Below are 21,385 nucleotides of genomic sequence, written 5' to 3'. Positions count from 1 at the left end.
TTATATGAAAAAAAAGGCAAAGTAAATCAACACATACCCCATAAACCCCAAAACCATTTCCAAGCAAGCTATAAACTGCTGTAACCTCTGTGATCGTTCAATGTCAATGGGCAGACATATATAGCAGGTAGAGAGATTCCATAATCAATCCAGAAAACTCGCAATTGTACAGGTAAAAATAGATGATCTTTCCACACAAGAATCCTTTTAAGAAAGATAAAAATATGATATGTTTCAAAATTAAAACTGCCGACACTGACTAAAACACATCGTTCCGATAAAATACTAAACTATCAGTGGCATGACAATGGCATCATTTGCAAAACAAAAAATTGATGTTTTAATACTGCCTGTACTTCCCGAGTTCAAGGGTAGCAAAACGTGTCTACATCATTCATACATACACAATTCTGTCTCACAAATCAATCATTGAAATTAACTCAACACTGACATGAAAAAGCAATCAGATCATTGTATTAACACCTCAACATTGACATGAAAATGCAATCAAATCATGCATATTAATGTAGTACGAATGCTCTTTGCAGAGATCACTCATATTCAGCAATTGGAAACAAACGTAACTTAACCCAGATTATTGTAGTTGTTCACTTGTTCTCACTCATAGGCTAGAAATAACATAATACTAAGTAAAACGATAATAAAAACTAAATGACAAAAATATTTCCAAGTCTCATAAGATTTTCCTTGTAAACAAAACAGTTTTTGACAGCTAACCAAGTTCAACTACAATTTCCTCGCCTCTCCTTCAGCTCCGGGTCCCTAATACAAATATTGCAAGAGTGAGATAAAATCAATGATCAATGACAATTTATCATTCTTGGAGACTGAGTCAAACCTATATATGTGATCAAGAATAAGAAGCCTCGGTCCAGGAGGGATTCTCACATCTCTCAGAGCACTGAAACACATTATGGCAACAAGAAGGCAATTTCAGTATGTCTATATGGCCGGTAAATGGCGAAACAATTCATTGAAGTCGGAGGTTAACAAACACTTTATATTCACATCACTTACCTATCAGTAAGCAATGGCAACGTGCTATCTGTTAATAAGCCTTTCTTGAAATTCTTCTCATAATTCTGGAGGCCAAGATTATACAACATGCTTCTTGTCCTGGCATAGTGCACATCTTCAGCAGGTGGTTGAGAGAACTTTTGTCCTAACTGGATACACACATAAAAATGCTCTCAGCAGATACAATTTACTATCAAAAGAACAATATTAAGGCATTGCGGGTTCATTTCAGAGTATAAATGTCAACACGGTAACCCCAATAAAAGTTCATTTGTAGATGGCCTCTTAGGTAGAAATAAATTCTACATCGAGTGTCTTAGTCAGCATAAACAAGCTCATATCAAGTTACCTCTGTATAAGTATGTTGTTTCTATGATATTGAATAGCTAATTATTGATAACTGAAAAATATAGCATTCGAATATAGAAGCAATGTCCTGCTTTCTCTTAAAAGCTCACCTTGAAAAGCCCACCTTGAATGAGTGCGAAAAAAAGTCCAGAAGTGACTGCATTTGCAGCCTGGTTTTGACCACCCACTCCACTCACCAATGAAAACATAGCTCCTGAACCAAAAGCTGCGACCATGCTGCAAAAGGAATTAGTTAAGCAAAATGCCCAACTTCCCATGCACAAGAACGAGAGCATCTTATAAAGCTAAAGCTAAAGCAAAGAAAAATATTTGACCCCCTCTGTTTCTTCTGTAACAATGTAAAACAACCAATAGAAAAAAGAAAAAAAGAACATTAAGAAAACAACACAAAAAATATATATTAAATGGACATGTTGAGCTATTAAAAGGCAGTGCAGTTTTCATGCTTTTCAGGCGTAAGAGCTGTTTATTTTATAAAGTTGATTATTCAGCCTAATTACATTTAAACAGATTCAAACCTTAGCCAGCAGTTTTATGCGTAATTACATTTATGCAATTTTATACACCTTCAAAAAGTAGCTATATCGACCAATCCGACCAAAACAAGACAACTTCTTCTTTTGTAGCTGCGGGCTGCTTAGGCAAACTAGCTGATTATACCGGGAACCCAAATGTCAAGCCATAACACAAGTGCTGCATTAAGGCAAAGAAAAAAGGTATCTTGAAAAGTATACATGAACGAATAAAAGGCTGACCTAGATTGAACATCATCCTTGCCTCTCAGTCTCTTCATTACACAAGAAATGCCAGCATTGACACCTGTCATGACCGCGAAATTGCGAGCTTGGACAAAGGGACCGCCAGTGAGAGCCTGTGACCAAAGCAAACCCTATGTAAGAAATAAGTCCTTCCATCAATGACACCACATACACAGGCTACTGATGTACATTGTCTATAACGTCATCCATGTTTTGAATTTGATCAAGTTTTCATAGCCAGTAGCCTGATCCAATGACACTAGATGAGAGAAAAAGGGGCAGTTTTCACACCGAATTAGAGCTCAAAATTATGGAGAGACTTGTTTCAAATTGAAGGAAGTCATACACATGATTTTGGTAGATACCGTTGAAGAACTATACACAGTAAACCAACAGGTTAATCAGAACGTCCTTATTTAGTCTCTAACAAGAATTATTAGATACATCCCTGGCTGCGTAGTTCATTCATTTATTTTCTACTTCTACTAGATTCGTAGAGAGAAGAACAAAAAAATCCATCCTCAATCACTTAAAATAAGTACCAGTAAGAACAGCAAAATTGTTGATGTCGAAGGAGACCAGTAGGCCGCTGGCTGCCACTAAAAAAATGGAATGACGAAGGAGAAAGGAAAATATGAGGATCGAGAGTTTACCTGGGCTTGCTTGAGAGAGGCCATGGCTTGAGGGTTGAGCGAGGCCTGCGGGGGAGGAGTGGGAATAGATGAGGAGACGTCGTTGGTAAGGGTACCCATGAGGGCCCCGATGGCTGCTCCCTGAGCTGCGCTGGTGGCCGTGACTACCGCAGCCTCCACCGGTAAAGACTGCTTTGACAACCACGACTTGAAACCGTTTTCCAATTCCTTGAACCTGGCCTGCACCTGCTCTATCGGATTCTGATTTGGCATCAGCTTCGCCACCATCACTCCCTCTTTCCCCTGGTCCATCTCTGTCTTCCTTCAATTGCCGCAACGAGAACGAGAGTGCAGGAAACTATGGATATTGCATTTTTTGTTTGTTGTGGCGCTTTTAGTTTTAGTTTTAGGTCGACCGTCCCAAGCTTAGCCCCACCCGAACCCTTCACGGGTCATATTTCAAAACCGTACCCGACCCCAGTACAGCATAAATGAATTTATGTTTGTCGTAATTTCTATATTTTCTGAAAATTCTTATTCATAGATCTTGTTATTGCTCTTGTATCACGATATTTGGTTAAGTAGTGTTATTGACAAAATCAGTAGCGGATTAGTGTTTTTTAAATTATAAAAATTAGGATTTAATTAGGGTTAGTAAGGAGAATTTAAACATAATATAAACTAGTTTCACGCCTTATGATACATGCGTCATTATTAAAGTGTTACGCCAATGTCAAAATCTGAAGTGTTACAGTGTAGAATGTAAAATACTATCTAAACACATGTATACAAAATGACACAATTGTATGTCACAATTATGGATAGAAGTGATACGTAAATATATGAACTCCATATGACTAGTAGATCAAATAACATTACATAGGAATAAATGGAGAAATATACTTCGAGTGTTAGTTTGACGTTGATTATTTTTTTATGGATTTATGTTGCCGACCCAAAACTGTTTGGGATGACACATGTGATGATGTTAATCATGTGACGCAACATAAATATCTCTTTGATCTCAGATTTAGTTTACCGTAAGTCCCTATTTTTTAATTATGTATTAGTATGTTTGGACGTTGGAATGCTTGTGAAATGGGATATTTCTATATGAAACTATGTTCATTTTTAATAAACTATTTCATATATTTATCTATATTTTAACGTAATTCAAAACTCTAGTTTAATGGATAAATGAGTTCTATTGAGTTATGTGTGATTCTAAATAATTTGTTAGAGTTCACAAAGTCTTTATATTTTCTTTTAGATTAAGCGTTTCGAAGTTGATTTCTCAAATTGCTACTTAGGTATATATTTAGTAATTATTATAGACCCATTTATTGCCTTAAAAACGGTGCAAGTAAAAAAAATATTTAGTTAAATCACTTTCATCCAATTAAAAGGTGTACCAATAAAACTAAAACACGGACAAGATACATAAACCAGCAATTTGATAAATCATTGACGGGAATGGGGCTCAAGTTTATATCGAAAGCATTACATATCCATAATTTTGATGTCTAAATGGTCCCCCACACTTCTCCTCATGCCACCTAGATTATTGACACCAAAATTATGGACACATTTTCAAAGAATTATGGCGATGACAGATGTCTAGATATAGGTTAAAAGGGACAGTTGAATTATGTGTTAACTCAATAGAAGTAGTATGGAGTTTTAGTACTTGTGTCCATTCCTATGATGAAACAGTGTTGTTTGTCTCGAAAACCAGGATAAGCTAAGCTTTTAATGACTCTCATAGCTTGAGTAATTCAAGTGCGGTATTGCATAATACTCTTAATAAGATATCACCTATGGACCGCTTCGATGAAAATTTTAAAAAATGTTAAATTCTTTAGAGCACTCACTAAATCTAGAACGTGATCCCGGCCAAAATGAGCACAATCATGAGAATCAAGGATTTTTCTTGAAGAGGTGTTATGTGATTCATATTGTTTGGATTTGCACAAAAAGTTAATCAATTCAAGACATCATGTTCACTGGATACCCGAGTGAATTCGATAGGTCTCACTAGGGAAAGTTCAAAGTCAAAAACTAACTAACCTAATGCAATAACTTTTCAATGTTAGTCTCTTATGTGTCTACTCCATGGTTTTATTCAATTACCATTTATATAGGGGTTGTTGGAATTTTAAATTGAAAATTGAATTTGATTTTAATGTTACAAAGGTTGTAACATATTTGGTTTAATGTTACAAAGAAGGTTATAACATATTTGCAAGTGAGTTATTAGTAGAACGACAATCACTTTATATATAAGGGATCATACACCCATTAGATCATGGATTCAAATTCTATCCCTCTCCAAACCCTAGTTAAAAAAAAAGAAGAAGAAAAGGTTATAACATATTTTGAATGGAAAATGAAAAGTCTAAATGTCCCAGCAATTTTATATCCCAGCAGTGTCCCAGTCTAGGTGGCAAGCTGACTGGGACTGCTGAGCTGGATTATTTTGAAAATAAAAATGTTGTTACTTGTAAGATGTGTTAGGTTATTTCTCTTTTTTACAAAACCGTTGCATCTTTTATTTGTCTTCCGTTTTTGAGCTCTGATCTTCACCGTTTGCAGCACAGATCTTTCCGTCATTCGTCATAGTTGTGAAGTCGCTCGGCTCCGTAGCTGTCGTTCATCTGCCATATGCGATCTGCAGGTTTAATTTTATGTTTGGTCATTATTTTTCATAGGCTAACTCACTGATAATCTTGAGGCTTTGTTAACAGCCCAATAATGAGAACAATTGAGGCTCACTTGCATCTCCCACTTGTCTCCGTCAGATAGTGATTCAAATGCATGGTTATTATATTGTTTATACATGTTTCCATATTTGTAACATAATGATTTTAATCCATTGTTCAAATGCATTGTTATTTTTGATTACATTGTTTATGTAAAGTAATGTATTTATTTGTGTAATATGTACAATATTGTTCATTTGTTTGTAATAACATTGTTTTTAATTAATTAATGTGATGTTCTTATAACATGCAGTGGCAATGTTTATTTATTTGTTAATACATTGTTTATGACTTTAATTACATGTTATCTAAATGAGTTTGATTTTAGTTACATTGTTTATGACTTTTGTTACATTGTTTTAGGGTTTATTCTGCATCCTAATGCATTGTTTACGACTTTAATTACAATATGTTTCTTAATGAGTTTGATTTTAGTTACATTGTTTATGACTTCTGTTACATTGTTTTAGGATTGATCTTGCACATAATTACATTGTTAATTAAAATCCCTAAAACATTGACACTTAACAATAGCACGAAATTGACACACAGATGAGTGATAAATGCATAATAATGAAGTGGATTTACAATGGAAAGTGAATATAAAAGATACCTGTACTGGAAATCATCAAAATTATCGGGAGAATCATTATATTGAAATAGCTTTACATCACGCGTTTGTTAGGGGTTCGTCGGAATGTCGATTTTCTCGTCCTCCTTGAAATGGACTATTGCCGTCGCAAACGCCGAGCTGATATACCGCCATCCAGAATGCCGCTGATGTTGTCGAATATACTGCAGAAAATTTTTGTCGATTATTGTGAGAGAGGAGGGATGTCTGCGATTGTGTATCTGGGTTTATTACTTTTCATCAAAACCGTCCCACAAAAGTTATTAAACTTTTGGGTTTAAAAATGCCATCTGAGTAGTCCCAGTCAGCTTGTCACATAGACTGGGAAGCTGTTGGAATCTAATTTACTGAGACATGTAGTGCTATCGAATTGAAAAATGTGTACGCCATCTGTAAATAGCGGTTTCTTTATGGGTACAGCAGATCCACTGTAAATTAAATGTATGGTTAGATTTTAATCTAACCGAATCGGATGGCTATTATTTTAGTCCAAAATTTTTAGTGAAAAGTATTCTCCTTCCTCTCTCTGACTATCTGTTTGTCTCTCTCTAATATTATCACACTGCAACAATTCTAACAGTGGAGAAACCCGGGATCTAACCATCAGCATGGATCCGGATTCAGCCACCATGGATGAAAGAACAGAGAAAATAAAGCTCAAAATTTACACTTCTCATCCCAAGCTGCGCGAAAATGCCGAATCTAGGGCAAGAAAATCTTCCCTCTTTTACAGGAGCTTGACCTACTGAACAAACCATTCTTCAGATCCAACGAGTACACATATGCCCAATCACCTCGTTAATCAAACTTTTGTCCGTCTCGCTCCCCTATCCAAGAGCTTCTGTGAACCGGAACTCCAGTGCGTCGAGATCACCAGCCATCGCCCTATGTGACACAGTTAACAGACGATTCTCGTCCGAAGACACCTCTCAGCCATGAAAAATCCAGAAAAAGATTGGAAATGCAGCCTCTGTTGATCCTCAAAGCCAATCATGTCGTCCCAAATATCTTTAACAGAGATAGTGGTGGTAATGCAGTCGACTAGTCAACGAGATCAATAGCTTCAAGAGAAGCAGACTTCGGGTCTCGGCAATGGCCGGCCGGTGCTGCTGATGATGATACCGCCGTTAGAATGTTAGAGAGAGAAACAAACAGATCCAGAAATATATGTTTTATTTAATATTCTGGATCTTAAAATTTTAACCGTCCGATTCAGTTGGATTAAATCTAACCATCCATTCAATTTACAGTGAGGTCTGCTGTACTTTACGTCTTTACTTACTGCAGACCCCCGGCGCCCTTCATTTATATCTCTTAATGGCCCGGCCCATGCGGAAGGTTTGCTCCTCAATCCTCCTCTTTGCGAGAGTAGGAATTGCGGGTTGTGGCACGACTCACGGTCACTCCTTCCATAATTGATTGATAATTCATCAGAGAACGGATAATATGGCCGTTGCCTTATCTACCAAGTTATCCTTTGTTTCCCCAGAAAGTATAATCTACTCCAAGGATCGGGATAGGAGTAGGAGGAGGAGAACAACTGTCAGTTTCAAGAGCCAAGTCTTCCACGGTCAATCCCTCCACTTCGCTCCCCCTCCCCATAAATCAAAGGTTCACTGCGACAGTCTCAGGGTTTTGGAATGGGGCAAGCTCTGCGAATCCGTTGCCTCCTTTGCTGGAACTTCCTTGGGTCATGAAGCCACTAAGGTCGTCCTTGTCTCTTGCCATTGACCATTCTCATGATGGTTTCGAGCCACCGCGATCTCAACTTTTGTTATTTTGTGCAGGCCCAGCTATGGTCTCTGCATCAGACATTTCAAGACAGCTTAAGACTCTTGGATGAAACCAATGCCGCAGTAGAAATGCACAAGCATGGAGCTTGCAGATTGGATTTCGCTGCCCTCAACCTTGCTCTGGTCTCTTACTGCTCTCTACTCCTCTTGCTTCATCTTTCTCCACTAAACTAGCTAACCTTCAAATGCCAACCGGACTTCTGCAAGTGTCTGATTCTTTCTCTTAAAAAGGTTGAATCTTCTATCCAACGCGCTCGAAGGGGCTCACCAGTGGATTCAAATGAAGCCATGGCCGTTGTAGCTCTGCTCGAGTCCGTCCATGATTTGCAGCTTAATCTAAAAGCGTCCATTAAGCAAGACGCAGATTGGTACAAACGTTTCATGCCGCTCACTGAGATGGTAAGTGATGCTTCTTACTTTTAAGGTGATTATTCCTGCCCATTTTCAAATTTGTTAAATTGCTTTGCAGATAATTGAACCTGTGGTGAATCGATCCTTAATTAAGCTCATTCATCAAGTTATAGACGAAGATGGAATGATCAAGGACTCAGCGGTTTTTTTTTTCCGGCCTCACTCAGTTTCTTTCTTTAAACTATCAAAGGGTTTATTGATGTCGAACGCATCATGCCTTGTTTGTATTTACTTTTTTTTAATGTTTTACATGGATTCTTTTATTTTTATAGAAAAAGAAAATATTTTTGGAACATAATCTTCATCTCTCTGTTCTCCTCTCTTTTTTTCTTCTGGGTTCACTGATTTTACGATAGAGCTCTATCAAGCTTTCGAAAATCATATACAAACCAAAAGTATCCCTTCTGAATGTTTGTCATCGGCTTCTTATGTTGTTTTTAATTACTTGCCTCAGAGTTCTTCCCTGGCAAGATCACGAAATCAAGTCCGGATGCTGGAAGAAAAGGTTAAATCCGATTTCTCCTTTTACCAATTCCGAATATCCATTATACCCAGATAAATCGTACTTGAGTTACCAATCAAGATTTTTAATTAGGAATGCTGGTATTTGGTTAGTTAAAAATATCCCTCAGCATGAACTTTCCACATACTGATATTTAGTAAGTAAGCAATTTCTATTGCATATTTGCTTCATCATATGTTAATCCCCCAAATATCATCACTCTTGAATTACTCATCTGATGCAACGTTTCAACAATGTAATTGTATTCTTTCAGATACATCTGTTAATGAACCGGCTAATAAGTGTTGAAATGAATGAGGCACCCTTTCTGGTAAGATGCTTATAATTACAGGACATCCTCTTTTGTTTCCTTGAAATCCCTGCCCAACTTATTATGTGCTTTTGTTTTAGGAAGTAAGTAATGTTGCTGGAAGATGGTGTATAAAATCCGCAGATGATCACTTGACAATCTTGAAGGGTCTTCTTTTGTCCAGGTTAATAATTTGAGCTGCGTATCATTTTATTTGTAGTTAGACATAAATATGCATTTGCATGATTGCAGGGGTACTATAGAGTTTATTCAAGTGCCAATATTGTTACAAGTCATCAGTTACTTATGGCTGCCGTATAAAGTCGCTATGTCGTAAATGCACAACAGGAATGGACTATACTGCCTAGAGTTCAAGAGGGAATCCTTTAATAATTAAGAAACCACTAAACAGACCAAAAGCTGAATGCTTCATCATATGAAAGGCCATTTCGTTTGATTTTTATCTAACAATCATTCAGAACATTTAATAAGGAAGATCTTCTCTCTATCTCTACTGAGAAATGGGATGTTTGTGTAGTGGTTTGGGCACTGGAAACACAGTGGAGCCACTCTCTGCTGTCCCTTTAAATGATGAGTTGCAACGAGCAAGAGCATTAGTCGCAAAGGCTGAGGAAGATGTTCTTTTGATGTTAACAGAGAAGGTTTCTTCTTCAATAATTTTTTTTCTCACTATCTATGGTTCTCTACTACGTATTATTTGCTAATATTGATATGATCTACACAGATGCAGAGTGATCTTGATGACATTGAGAAAACATTGAACAGTGTTGTTCAACTGGATGTGGTAGGTGTTTTGCACTTTTGCCACGTTGCCACTAGTATGAGGGACAGTAGATCTTCTGTTTTTCTAACCCAAAACCTCACTCTCTCTCTCTTACACACACTCTCTTAATTCTTTATTCATACTTTGGAATATTTGTTCGTGCACTACTGATTTTTTTTCAATAGAAGTTCAAACTAGATCTTGAAAGCCCTTTGGAAAATTTTCTTAGAATGGCTTAAATGTATTATATTTGACATATTTAAGGTTGGAAAATGTAAATGATTGAAGAGGATTAGAGGCAATAATTCTGCCTTAAGTCGCCTACTGGTCTTGAAGTCTTGAGGAAGACCTGCAGGGCTTTTGAGAAAGACCAGTGTCACTGTCATTTCAAAACACTGATCAAAGGTTAATTCAATGATTAATTAGATGATATAATATGTGTTTGTTCTAATGTATTACCCCAATTGGTTTAATTTGTGTGCTTCACATGCAGATCAATGCTCGAGCAAGATATAGTCTTTCATTTGGAGGCACATCTCCCAATATATATCTGCCAGAGGACAATGAGGAGTTTTTATCTGCAGAAGTCTACTTATCAGGGAACAAAACTTCAAAAACATCATACACCGTTAAAAAGGAATGTAAATTGTGTCTATCTAAATGTTATCACCCGTTATTAGTCCAGCAGCATAGACAGCTTCTGGAGAAGGCACAGAAGAAAGGCAGTAAAGCAAGTGCTGTAAGTTACCCAGGTCTAACAACATAGGTTTTTTTTTTTTTTTTTTTTTTTCAGTTCCAGGGGGTTAGTTCAGAAAGTTGAGTTGCAGAAAGTATCTCTGCCCTACCCTCCTTTCTTGTTGTGGCATCCCATGATAACACTGTGTGCTAGTACATGTGTACTAGTAGTTAACTCCGCTTGAACTTTATGTAATTGTTTTTCTGCTTATCTTTCCCACTCAGGAAAGATAACAGAAAATTGCAAGGTGAAACTTTTTCATGGAGGAAAAACATATGTGGCTTCTCCATCGTTGAAGATGGAGGTAACTAGGCAATGATATTTGTATTATTATGCATCTTAGAGTTATTTCAATGTAAATTTATTCTTCATTGTCAGGTTACTCCAGTTCCATTTGATTTTTTCGTAGACCAGAAAACAAGAGTTCTTGTTGTTACTGGTCCTAATACTGGGGGTAAAACCATTTGCTTAAAGACAGTTGGATTGGCAGCTATGATGGCAAAGTCAGGTTGGTTCATCATCGTATCTGCTTCAACTTTTTTCTTCTGGTTTGCTTTTCATATTTCTCTGCACTCTCCAATATTTACGCTTTCTGATGGCACTTGCACATTTATGCAAATCTAGTTATATGTATAACAAGTTTAAAATGTAGTATGGTATGTTTAGCTTTGTTTTCTATGAAAAAAAAGGCAAAGTAAAATAGAATTAGTTGTCTTATCACAATTCAATGAGAAAGTCCACTTCCAAAACAACTTTCCTTGAACCGTGTTTTTGGTGGAAGTTTTTTGCAATTTAGTCTCATTTTTGAAGCAGAGTTTTTCAGTCCTTTCATTTGAGGAGCTTCATGATACTTGTAGGATTGCTTGGTGTTAATGTAATTTAATATTGCAGGTCTTCATATTTTATCTTCAGAATCTGTTCAAATTCCATGGTTTGATTATGTTTTTGCTGATATTGGCGATGAACAGTCGTCCCAGTCTTTATCTACCTTCTCTGGTCACCTGAAACAAATAAGTGTAAGGATATTTTTCCCCAGCCTTTGTAGCATGATTGAGTTGATCCTTTTGGGAATAACAGTGGCAAGCTACACATCATTATTTATAAATGCTTGAGGGATTTCTTTTCTTAATTAATGCATCGTTTTTGTCATATCTGCTGGACCTTGCATCGACTCTCTCATCTTCAAAGGCTTTTCTAAAACTCATCTATGTCATTGATAAGTTTGACCGCTTTCTGCTGTAGTGGATTTATGCAAACTCCATCACTTAGTAAATTTATGCAAACTCCATCACTTAAATCTGAAAGTAGGAAGTTTCTAGCCACTTATGGTTACCTATAAGGCATTTATTTGATCTTGCGTCTTGTCATAATTGTTTTTGCATGATGTTTGATTTATTTTCACTTGATTGTTTATGAGTTGTTTATCCAGTACGTCCTTGACTTAAATGGATAGGAAGTTAGCTCTAGCCACTGATGGTTTACTGATAGATATAAGTCATGGGGTTATAATGTTATATTCCTAATGTGTAGAGGAAGGGGAAATTTAACCTTGCACCTTTTGCAACTGTAAGGAGTTTGCTACTACTAGGCCACAACCTCCTTTATACTGATGAGGTGAATATCTTTATATATTCTCGTTGATTTTGCCTTTTGTTATAGTTTTGGGCAACATCTTCCATGTGTTCACAAATATCTCAAAACCAAGTTAATAAGTTCCTGATGCCTGGACAAATTGCTTCATTTGATTCTCTTGGAATCCAAGGTAGCATGCATATGTTGCAGATTATTACATCTTTGCCATTAAAATATAGATAAGAAAACATATTTTAAAATCTGGTAATATTTGGAGATTGGCCACATTTCAGAATGTTATCACAAAATAAGTGGGAGATCTTTCAAGTCAAAGGATTTCTTTTGTATATGCTATTTTGTGATTGGTGATATCTCATGTGAAGATATTTACCTATTCTGATTTGAAGTTCTTCATGAGATTGAATACTTAACCTTGCAGGACATTCGATCACATTCAACAGATCAATCACTTGTGCTACTAGATGAAGTATGTTTTTGCAGTTGCCTTTTTGGCTGAATTGATCTTTATTTGAAATTATGTTTTTCAAATTGTCATGGTTTAAATGACATATTGAAATCATTATGGGGTCATTGAAGGGAATAACAAGAAGAATGGATGCCTTATTATAGTTCATGAAAACTAATTGAATTCGGCCCCTTTTGGTGTTACTAGGTTGGTGCTGGGACAAACCCTCTTGAAGGAGCAGCACTGGGGATGTCAGTGCTGGAGTCTTTTGCTGAAAGTGGAGCTTTGTTGACAATAGCTACGACACATCATGGGGAACTTAAATCCCTTAAATACAGGTATATTGGAGTATAAAGAAAGAACAAGATTGTTTTTTCTTTGGAAGGTCAGGTTGCAATCTGTTTAAAAAAGGTCCCAGATTATAAGGTATTCAAATTGCGCAGCATCATCTCGACATATTTTCTGTTTTAATTGTATGGAATCATGTTTAAGTTCCCTGTTCTGGCAGTGATGATGCCTTTGAAAATGCTTGCATGGAGTTTGATGAAGAGAGTTTAACGCCAACTTACAACATTCTTTGGGGAGTACCAGGTTTTCTTTTATGAGTGCATGACCTGATTTTTTTTTACATTACCTAATTAAAAATCTTTGCCAATTCATCAGCATGGCATCAACATTCTTTTATCCGCGTAGCAATTTATTACATAACTTATCTGAAAAAACCAGTATAGTTTTTGTCCATAGTTCCAGACAATTTTGAGTTTCCTGTTATCCGTCATCTTCCTTTTTTATTTGGTATTCTAATGTTTTTCAAAAAAGTACAGTAGGTTAGATTTAATTAGTAAAATAGAACTCTAGGTTTCTATTTTTTCCACCCAATAACGAATAGAACATACTTGTTGTTTAGAAACCAAACTTTGACACCCAAGATTTGCTTTTCATGTTTCGGCCCAATGATCTGTTTATTGAACCTCAATTCTGCTAAATTCCAAAACTAGTGTTTAGTTTTTTTTTTTTTTTTTTTGCTATTCAGTTCCACATGTGCTATCTCAAACATGAGTTTGATAACCAAAAATTCCTAAACTGGAGTTGCGTAGATGGTACCATATGATGACTTGCATCCATCAGCACCTGAGCAGCTCTACAAATGAGACGGCCTTTATTCGAAAAGAGCTTTCAAATGGCAGTTATTTTGAAATATTCCAATTTGACGCATGACTAATAACATTCAGGAGCACAGAACTTCGATGACAAGTTGGAAGTATTTTAGATAGATGATTGTTTTTGAATTGTGTTCACTGGAGTGTTCAATACCTATTTAATGTGGTGCTGCTTCCATGAAACACATTCCATTTCCACTAAAGATCATTATCTCTTACATAATAATAAATTGAGTCCTGCAAACGTCTGTGTCAATTACAACAAATGGTTTCATAATATTATGACAAGTGGTTACGAAAAATCGCAACATGTGGTATTATTTTTTCTAATATATATTTTAAAATAATTGAAATACATGTTCATATAAAATATTTCATGTATTAAATGTAATGATACCTTAATAACCATTCTGGAGAGATTTTTGGATCTATTCAATTATGTATTCACAAAAATTCATAGGAGATGGAGAAGATGAAATTCATTAAGATTTGTTTTAGAAATTTTTGTAGCCAAATTACTTTAACTTACAATTGTCTTAGATCAAGTTAAATTATGAGGTAAGGTATGATGGTACTTTTGTTTTTTGCTTTTGTTCTTACTTGGTCTTTGTGATTTAAATGAGATTATTTTTATGTTCTTAGTTAGTATAGATGTCCTAATAAAACTTTCTTGACTTCCTATTGTTGAGTTTTGCACTCTATTTTTATATGTATAGTTCTACATAGATATGTAAAATTATCAATTTTGATGAATTCACTTTTGATATACACTAAGAAAAGAAACTATATGATAGATAGAATGCAGCCAGAGATATTTTTTATGGATGAGAATATGATACAATTTCAACAACAAAAAAAAAGAGTTGATTTAAGTTCTTTTATGGCACATGGGCAACAAGAGGAAAAAAAAAACACATAACAAAAGATGAGCCTTTGCCACACTACAACTTGAACCAGTGTGAAGGAGGATCATGGGCACTGTGAAGAGCCTATTGAAACTCATGCAGAAGTGGACTGGGAATGCAACCAAATTTGTTGTCTAGTGCAGTCTATTTATTTTTTATTATAATGCCGTTCTACGCATGGGCTGAACACTAGTTTCAACCATATGCCTCACATAATTCCAGAACTCTTTTTTCTCTTTATTTGAATACAGAATACTTGGTGTTTCTGTGGTTTAGTGCCATGAACAATTGCTTCATGTGACTTTGCTGGTGTTACTCTTTTTGTAGATTGTTCAAATGCAATTAATATATTTAGTGTTACTGTGGTATGACTTAGTGGTGTTATTCTTTTTGTAGGTCGTTCAAATGCAATTAACATATCTGCGAAATTGGGACTACCCAGCATAATTGTTAGTACTGCTCGTACACTATATGGTACTACCAGCGAAGAAATCAATGAGGTAACACTCACTTTTAATTTAGTAATCTTAATTTATAATAAAGTATTGGATTCTATTGACAGCCTATGATATCTATGATTTTCTAATGTGGTCAGGTAAAGTTTACCATTATTTTTACGTTTGGTTTTTTGAACACCCAAAAGAAATCAGCTTCTTGAAAGTATGATATTATATGATCTGAACATACTTCCTTTGTGTTTATCATTTGTCTTTCCTCTCCACCCACCCCTACCCTGTCCTTACAGAACAAGACAGGTTCTGAATTACCTGCTTGCATTTTAATATAATTTTAGCTGTGTTTCACCATTTTAATAATGAATTTTGCCATTTTGGAATGCATGGTTTCGGAGAACACTTGATGTATATCCTACTTTCAGATTCAAAGTCATTTTCAACTGGGCATATATACTACAGTATTTCTGCTTAATTTTTTTTCTTTGTTTCATATGTTGGCTAGAGTCCTTGTTACTTATAAGCGTCATTTTCATGCTTTAGTGCAGGTCATCAGTGACATGGAGATATTCAAGCAACAGTTTCAAGAGCTCATTCTTGAGGGACGGCATCATCTGATGTAAGAATCTTTTCCTTGTTAATTTAATCTGATTCAAGCAACAGTTGTAGTTTCTGCTAGTTTTACGGTGACATTGTCATGCAATGAGCTCCTCATCCTACTAAAGATCAGAAAGTTATAAGAGGGGCCATGAACAATATAGTCTGTAAGTCTGACTAACACCACATTTGAATGAACTTTGCTGCATGGATTTTGCTGATTTGTAACAAATTCCTAATGAGAAGGGATTTTTTCCCATTGAATTTTGTTCAATTCTATTTTACTACCACCACTGTGTAATCATTTTTTGTCCCCGAAAGAAGAAAGAAAGATAAAATGACGGAAAATTTTGATGAGGTTTCCTTGGTACTTTTCTTCTGTAATGGTTTCCTTGAAGTTGGTAGAAGTCATGAAAATGAAGAAAGAGAGACTGGAGGATAAAGGAGTATGTGTGCTTCCAATTTTATCTGATGTCCCCGAAGGGACAGAGTACAAGATAATGTGAATATGGTACCTATTCCAGGCTTTATCATTAGGTTGCAAGTCGATAAGAGTATCATCCAGCAAAAACATAAACACAGTATCCTGTCTTGCACAAATGAATTGGAGATTGTGATGCTCCTCGTAAAGCACGTGGCTCATTTTCTAAGATTATGCAGACATAAACTATAAGCTTTTGGTTGTTTTACTCGGCGTCTATTTGCCATTGTAGGCTTTCAAGAGACCTTCATGAAAAACTTTTGTTTGCCAAAAGGAAGGTCCTGGGACATGGCACTGATCAAAGATATGCGAAGATGCGAGAAATATCTGAGGCTGCATCAATTGCACGTTCTACTCTTCACAGGAAATTGTGGCAGCTTCGTGCATCTGCAAGAAATATCACTTGCCAGAGTGCATTGGCAAGTGATCACCAGTTCATTACAGCAGATAACAGTGAACATCCAACGGAAACTCAGAGTTCATCTACTTCTGAATATACCAGACAACTGCCATCAGGTATTTCAGTCAACTGATAAAATCTGCTTCGGTTGATGTGGTTTAATAAATTGACACGATCTGTTTTTGCATTGCTCAAATAACTGATAAAATCTACGTCTGCAAAAACCCGTTGTAGCATGTAAAAGCCAGGGCACTTTGGCAAGTGATCACCTGTGTACTGCAACAGATAACAGTGAACATCCAACTGAAACTGAGAGTTCAACCACTTCCAAAGTTACCATACAATCGCCACAAGGTATTTTCAATTAACTGATAAAATCTGCTTCTAGTGGATATGGTTCAATAACACGATAAAGATCTACATTTGGTGCAGTATTTTATTGACTTGATTTTCCGCATTGTTCCCACAACGCAGTAGAAAGGGCTGACCTTCCCAAGGTTGGTGATATGGTGCATGTTTCTTCGCTCGGCAAGACAGTGACAGTCTTAAGAGTGGAGCCATCCAAAAGAGAAATAGTAGTTCAAGTCGGAAACATGAAGTTGAAGTTCAACTTGGCTAATGTAAACTGTGAAGAGCTGAATGGTAAGAGATAACAGTGCATGCATAGGTAGATAAATTGATAAAGCATTTGTCACCTACCGAAAAATTCCTAAATTTTTGGGATTAAGTCATGCTCCAATTCTTAAAGGGCTCCAATTTATCTGTGGATGAAATGATGCCGTGTCAACTCCCACCTTAACTCCAACTTCAAACTTAACTCGAACTTGAATTTCTGGCTTGGCATCACTACAAACACAATCTGTATACTGGATCACAAAAAAATTGGAGCCTACCCCAATCCAAAATTTTGTGCCTGCCCCATTTATGGTCCCAAGCAATCTAATGCTGCAGGAGATCTTGGCTCAGGCAACATAAATTCATACCTCGTTGTTTAAATGCATTAATATGGAAGATGTCATTAGACAACTATTATGGAACCCTGCAAGTTGAACTTTTGAGGCTCCTTCTCAGATTCTAGTTTTCACACATTTAAAATATATTAAACTATGAAAGTAGTATTCACAGCTACAATTATAACTTTTACCATAGTGTATCGTCAGTTCGTCACTCTATTTTATACATGGCATGTATACTAGTAAACATCTAGGAATCTTAATATTCAAAAGGACTGAACAAGGAATCAAAACTGAGCATTCTCATCAGCATTGCAACCTGGCTTTACAAGAGACTGGAGAAGATTAGGCTTTATACTAGCATCTTGAAGATTACTAGGAGAAATTGTTGAAGGTTTTCTTTTTCCTTGTATTTTCCTTTTTGGAAATTTATGATATATCATCTTTTTAGTCTCTAACCAAGGGCACCAGGTTTTAAGCTTGGTATGGTTTCTCTCTGGATGAATATTTTTTCCTTTAAATATATATTGTGAACTCTCGAGACTTTTAAGTAAATTTATTTAGTTTAAACAATATTCAGGGATAACGTGTTTTTTTTTTTCTATGTTTTAATCAATAAGGGCAAAAAAAGCTGATCCTGATGCTGCCAAGACAGGAATAGAGATGGACAGCATAGAAATGTCCTTCTAGAGCTTATAAATCAAGTCCAGAGACAATTTGAATATTGAGAAATGCTTTTGGGGACAAGAATACACTGCACCCTCTGGATTCAAGGTAGTTTTGCTGGAGCATCAATCAGTCAGCGCTTGTTATCCTTGATTGATGACAAACCAAGACATGGTAATTGATTGTGTAGGTTGAAAAGTTATTATACCGGAATAGGTTTACCAGGATGCTTTATGATAGAATCTGCTAGTTTCCTCATTCAGTCAATATTTTGAATATCTAAGAAATTTTTCGTTTACATATCATACTATGATTAGCGTGATACATTAGGCTTTACAAATCGACATTAACGGGGTGCGGAAGCATTGGACCATCAAATCCACTAAACCTGTGTGTTAGCACTCAAGTTAGGAGGCCCTACTCACTCTACCGTAGTTATTATCTACTTTACTCAGATTAACTTAATGTCTGCACCGATGTGTTTGCCAAATTTGTATTCCCCTTTACCCACCCGGGGGTGAACCCCCTACCCAACCTAACTGAGCATGTGGTATATCGTTATCAGAATTTATGGGTTACAATAGTTTCTCCTCGTCTACTTCTCCTGTGAAAAGGCTTTTTATGTGAGAAAAATACTTAAGAGGTTAGAACGTGCGGTATCATATTTTAGTTATGTCTTACTACTTGGAGTGGGGTCATAATCACGTTGACAGAATGATTCTTAAATCCAAGTCTTAAGGGATATGATATAGGTATGCTTAAATTGGCGTTTGTTTCAGCACATTCACATTCAATTATTTCAAGTTTGTTTGCTTAATGAAGTTTCAATTTTCTGCAAAGCTGAACGGAGTACACAGAACACAAAACAAAATGGAACTTTTATTGGCAGGTGCACTGGAACAGGGGATAGAGTGGCAGTGCAATTCAGTTCAACAAGGATTGAATCTGAATTGCTATTTGTTTGTGGTGGATACATCCATATCTTCTCCTCTTTTTTTTCTGTTCTGTTCTATTTCTATGCTTCCATGCTACTACTAATTTGGTTGGTTGGATCAATTACCCCTAAACCTAATTCCCCATTCTCATCATTTGGGAGAGTAACAGCAGAGTCAGATACCCCAGAAACCCAGCCAATTTCCAAGGTGACATCCAGGAAGTAGAGCATGAAAACCAGGACAAAACAACACAGGAACATGAAAATGGGTCCAAAGATCCAGAAGAAGAGAGGGAAGGAAAAGTAGAAAGCTCGCAGACCCAGAGACCAGAAGTAGCTTCCCCTGTTAACTGTTCCGGCCACGTACTCTGTCGTGAGGTAATGGTGGTGGCGGTCAGGGGACATCTTCTTGAAAGGAACGTTGATGAGAATGCTTGCATGGCTGTAGTACCTGATGGATTGCACGTTCAGCAAGAACGCCACCAGGAAGCATACCAGTATGGAGAAGAACTTTATGGAGAAGCTGACGTCGTTCCTGTTACCAAACACTAGCCAGGCTGACCTGTTCCCGCTGCTGCTTGTCATCAAGACTGCTATTAGAGAGCTGAGCATAATTGCAGTGGATGCCAAGACAGTCGAGGCCATTATGTTGTTTCGCAGCGTCTGCACTGCCAGAACTCCATTCTTAGACACGTCCTGCAAAATTGTTGCCACAAAAAGGAGTCAGCAAGAAAACAACAATTGCATATTCGATGGTGGAACAACACTCACCTCCATCATACCCCTAACCCAGAATCGGCGGTTGATGGCATTGACGCCGATGACTGTCTTCCTGGGGTGCTTCATGATTCGGTAGAGAAGCCATGCGTGATATCCCACCATCATGAGCAGTCCCAATGGAACCAGAAAGAAATCAACAAGTTTGATCTCCATTGCGACCTTATTTTCTCCTCAGACAAAAGGAAAAGAAAGATAGAGAGATTAAAAAAAATAGAGGAATGAATGAGATCTGAGTGTTTTTAAGGGGAGAGGAAGAGAGGTGTCCAAGTGTTATACGGAAGATCTGTTGGAGAGGAGTAAATGCTAAGATAATGACGGGGAAAGAAAGTGATTTTAATGAGTATTTTCTATAGACACGTGCGGTTTCCAGTGCATGATTTAGATTATATGGATTCGTACGTGTACGCCTTCTTCAATCTTCACATAGCCCACCGATCTTCGCTCCAATGGCGCTGTCACTCTTCTTTTTAAGTTAATTATGGACACTTGAAGATGAAAACTCCTTCTGGCTTCGTCTTCGTCTTCCAAGGGGTTACAAAAGCAGAAGCATAGGATGGACAGCGGCGAAAGTTAGCAGGCATTGCAATGCTGAAGTTGGCCAAAGTTGAGCCGACAAATTGGCCAAATGGGCCGCACTAGACAATAGGTCTAATTGCATTCCCAACCCTCTTCCCCATGGGCTTTAATGGTTACTAGATAGTGGACGTGATCCACCATGTCGTAAGTTTTGTATGCGGCGGGCTTCTTGTCTTGCTGTTTGTTTTCGTCTTTGTTGTTTGTTCTCATTGTGCTATAAAAAAAAACAGAAAAAAGGTGGCTACAAAGAACGCCCCAAAGAGGATTGTCTCACAGTCGCAGTACTTCTGAATTCGTGGGATCTATGGCCTGTTAATAGCTCTTAGTCGGTGACTGGACCATTTGTCCATCAAATTTTTTTGGAAAATGACAATGTTAGAGACTCTTAAAATTTGACCTTCAAATCTATGTAGTATTAAAATAGTCATTGATTATAAACATATATATAGGGTCCACTTCATATTCAACACTCCACATTAAATGGAGGTCTCTTGGGCGTCACTTTTTGGGGGTCTCAAACATGATTTTTTTGAAAATTATGATTTGTGTGATTTAATGGATAATGGAGGTGTCTCTCTCACAACAACGCAATTTTTTTTTTCACTAAAATCCATTTCTTGTGGCATGCAAGAAGAGTGGGCCAAACAAGCAAGCATGGGGGTCAACCAAACTTCATGCCTCCATGTTTCACCCAACAAAATAAGGTCAATAAATTGAGCA

The 21,385-nt window shown here is 36.8% G+C and overlaps 3 protein-coding genes across 5 annotated transcripts; 1 reads left to right on the top strand and 2 right to left on the bottom strand.

Moving 5' to 3' along the window:
- Positions 1-455: 455 nt before the first annotated feature.
- Positions 456-3,183, bottom strand: LOC119985241 (chloroplastic import inner membrane translocase subunit HP30-2). Its single transcript, XM_038829473.1, has 6 exons — positions 2,819-3,183; positions 2,163-2,278; positions 1,497-1,623; positions 1,039-1,187; positions 860-922; positions 456-783 (listed from the first exon to the last, which is right to left on the bottom strand). Exons 1-6 carry the CDS (start codon positions 3,107-3,109, stop codon positions 744-746), a joined length of 786 nt encoding a protein of 261 aa, XP_038685401.1. The 5' UTR covers positions 3,110-3,183; the 3' UTR covers positions 456-743.
- Positions 3,184-7,482: 4,299 nt separating this feature from the next.
- LOC119985621 (endonuclease MutS2) lies at positions 7,483-18,844 on the top strand. 3 transcript variants are annotated; one of them, XM_038829907.1, is made up of 22 exons: positions 7,483-7,894; positions 7,975-8,103; positions 8,212-8,379; positions 8,450-8,533; positions 8,846-8,896; positions 9,168-9,224; positions 9,305-9,387; positions 9,742-9,865; positions 9,949-10,008; positions 10,481-10,726; positions 11,102-11,231; positions 11,615-11,739; positions 12,254-12,337; positions 12,735-12,782; positions 12,969-13,099; positions 13,270-13,352; positions 15,223-15,326; positions 15,827-15,897; positions 16,589-16,872; positions 16,991-17,110; positions 17,231-17,398; positions 18,330-18,844. In XM_038829907.1, the coding sequence occupies exons 1-22, from the start codon at positions 7,634-7,636 to the stop codon at positions 18,368-18,370; spliced, it is 2,652 nt and encodes an 883-aa protein (XP_038685835.1). In that variant the 5' UTR covers positions 7,483-7,633; the 3' UTR covers positions 18,371-18,844. The 3 variants fall into 3 exon arrangements, with proteins under 3 accessions (XP_038685835.1, XP_038685837.1, XP_038685836.1); XM_038829908.1 differs by lacking the exon at positions 12,254-12,337 and having other exon boundaries at positions 7,489-7,894; XM_038829909.1 differs by lacking the exons at positions 12,254-12,337; positions 12,735-12,782 and having other exon boundaries at positions 7,487-7,894.
- Positions 18,845-19,236: 392 nt separating this feature from the next.
- LOC119985622 lies at positions 19,237-20,818 on the bottom strand. The gene is made up of 2 exons (XM_038829910.1): positions 20,081-20,818; positions 19,237-20,005 (listed from the first exon to the last, which is right to left on the bottom strand). The coding sequence occupies exons 1-2, from the start codon at positions 20,240-20,242 to the stop codon at positions 19,391-19,393; spliced, it is 777 nt and encodes a 258-aa protein (XP_038685838.1). The 5' UTR covers positions 20,243-20,818; the 3' UTR covers positions 19,237-19,390.
- Between the last annotated feature and the right edge of the window lie 567 nt (positions 20,819-21,385).

This window comes from Tripterygium wilfordii, chromosome 19, assembly GCF_013401445.1.
Source record: "Tripterygium wilfordii isolate XIE 37 chromosome 19, ASM1340144v1, whole genome shotgun sequence".
Classification (NCBI taxonomy): domain Eukaryota; kingdom Viridiplantae; phylum Streptophyta; class Magnoliopsida; order Celastrales; family Celastraceae; genus Tripterygium; species Tripterygium wilfordii.
Note: the sequence above shows the minus strand (reverse complement) of the source record. Positions and strands in the feature narration are given on the sequence as shown.

What these genes read in the sequence shown, in the direction of transcription:
- LOC119985621 (XM_038829907.1), top strand. Translation starts at nt 7,634, where the DNA reads ATGGCCGTTGCCTTATCTACCAAGTTATCCTTTGTTTCCCCAGAAAGT. An exon ending in TGGGTCATGAAGCCACTAAG is followed by an intron (nt 7,895 to 7,974) that starts GTCGTCCTTGTC and finishes TATTTTGTGCAG; the next exon opens with GCCCAGCTATGGTCTCTGCA. An exon ending in GAGGGACGGCATCATCTGAT is followed by an intron (nt 15,898 to 16,588) that starts GTAAGAATCTTT and finishes TTGCCATTGTAG; the next exon opens with GCTTTCAAGAGACCTTCATG.
- LOC119985241 (XM_038829473.1), bottom strand. Translation starts at nt 3,109, where the DNA reads ATGGACCAGGGGAAAGAGGGAGTGATGGTGGCGAAGCTGATGCCAAAT. An exon ending in AAGGATGATGTTCAATCTAG is followed by an intron (nt 1,624 to 2,162) that starts GTCAGCCTTTTA and finishes TTCCTTTTGCAG; the next exon opens with CATGGTCGCAGCTTTTGGTT. An exon ending in ATTCTTGATCACATATATAG is followed by an intron (nt 784 to 859) that starts GTTTGACTCAGT and finishes TATTTGTATTAG; the next exon opens with GGACCCGGAGCTGAAGGAGA.
- LOC119985622 (XM_038829910.1), bottom strand. Translation starts at nt 20,242, where the DNA reads ATGGAGATCAAACTTGTTGATTTCTTTCTGGTTCCATTGGGACTGCTC. An exon ending in GGGTTAGGGGTATGATGGAG is followed by an intron (nt 20,006 to 20,080) that starts GTGAGTGTTGTT and finishes ACAATTTTGCAG; the next exon opens with GACGTGTCTAAGAATGGAGT.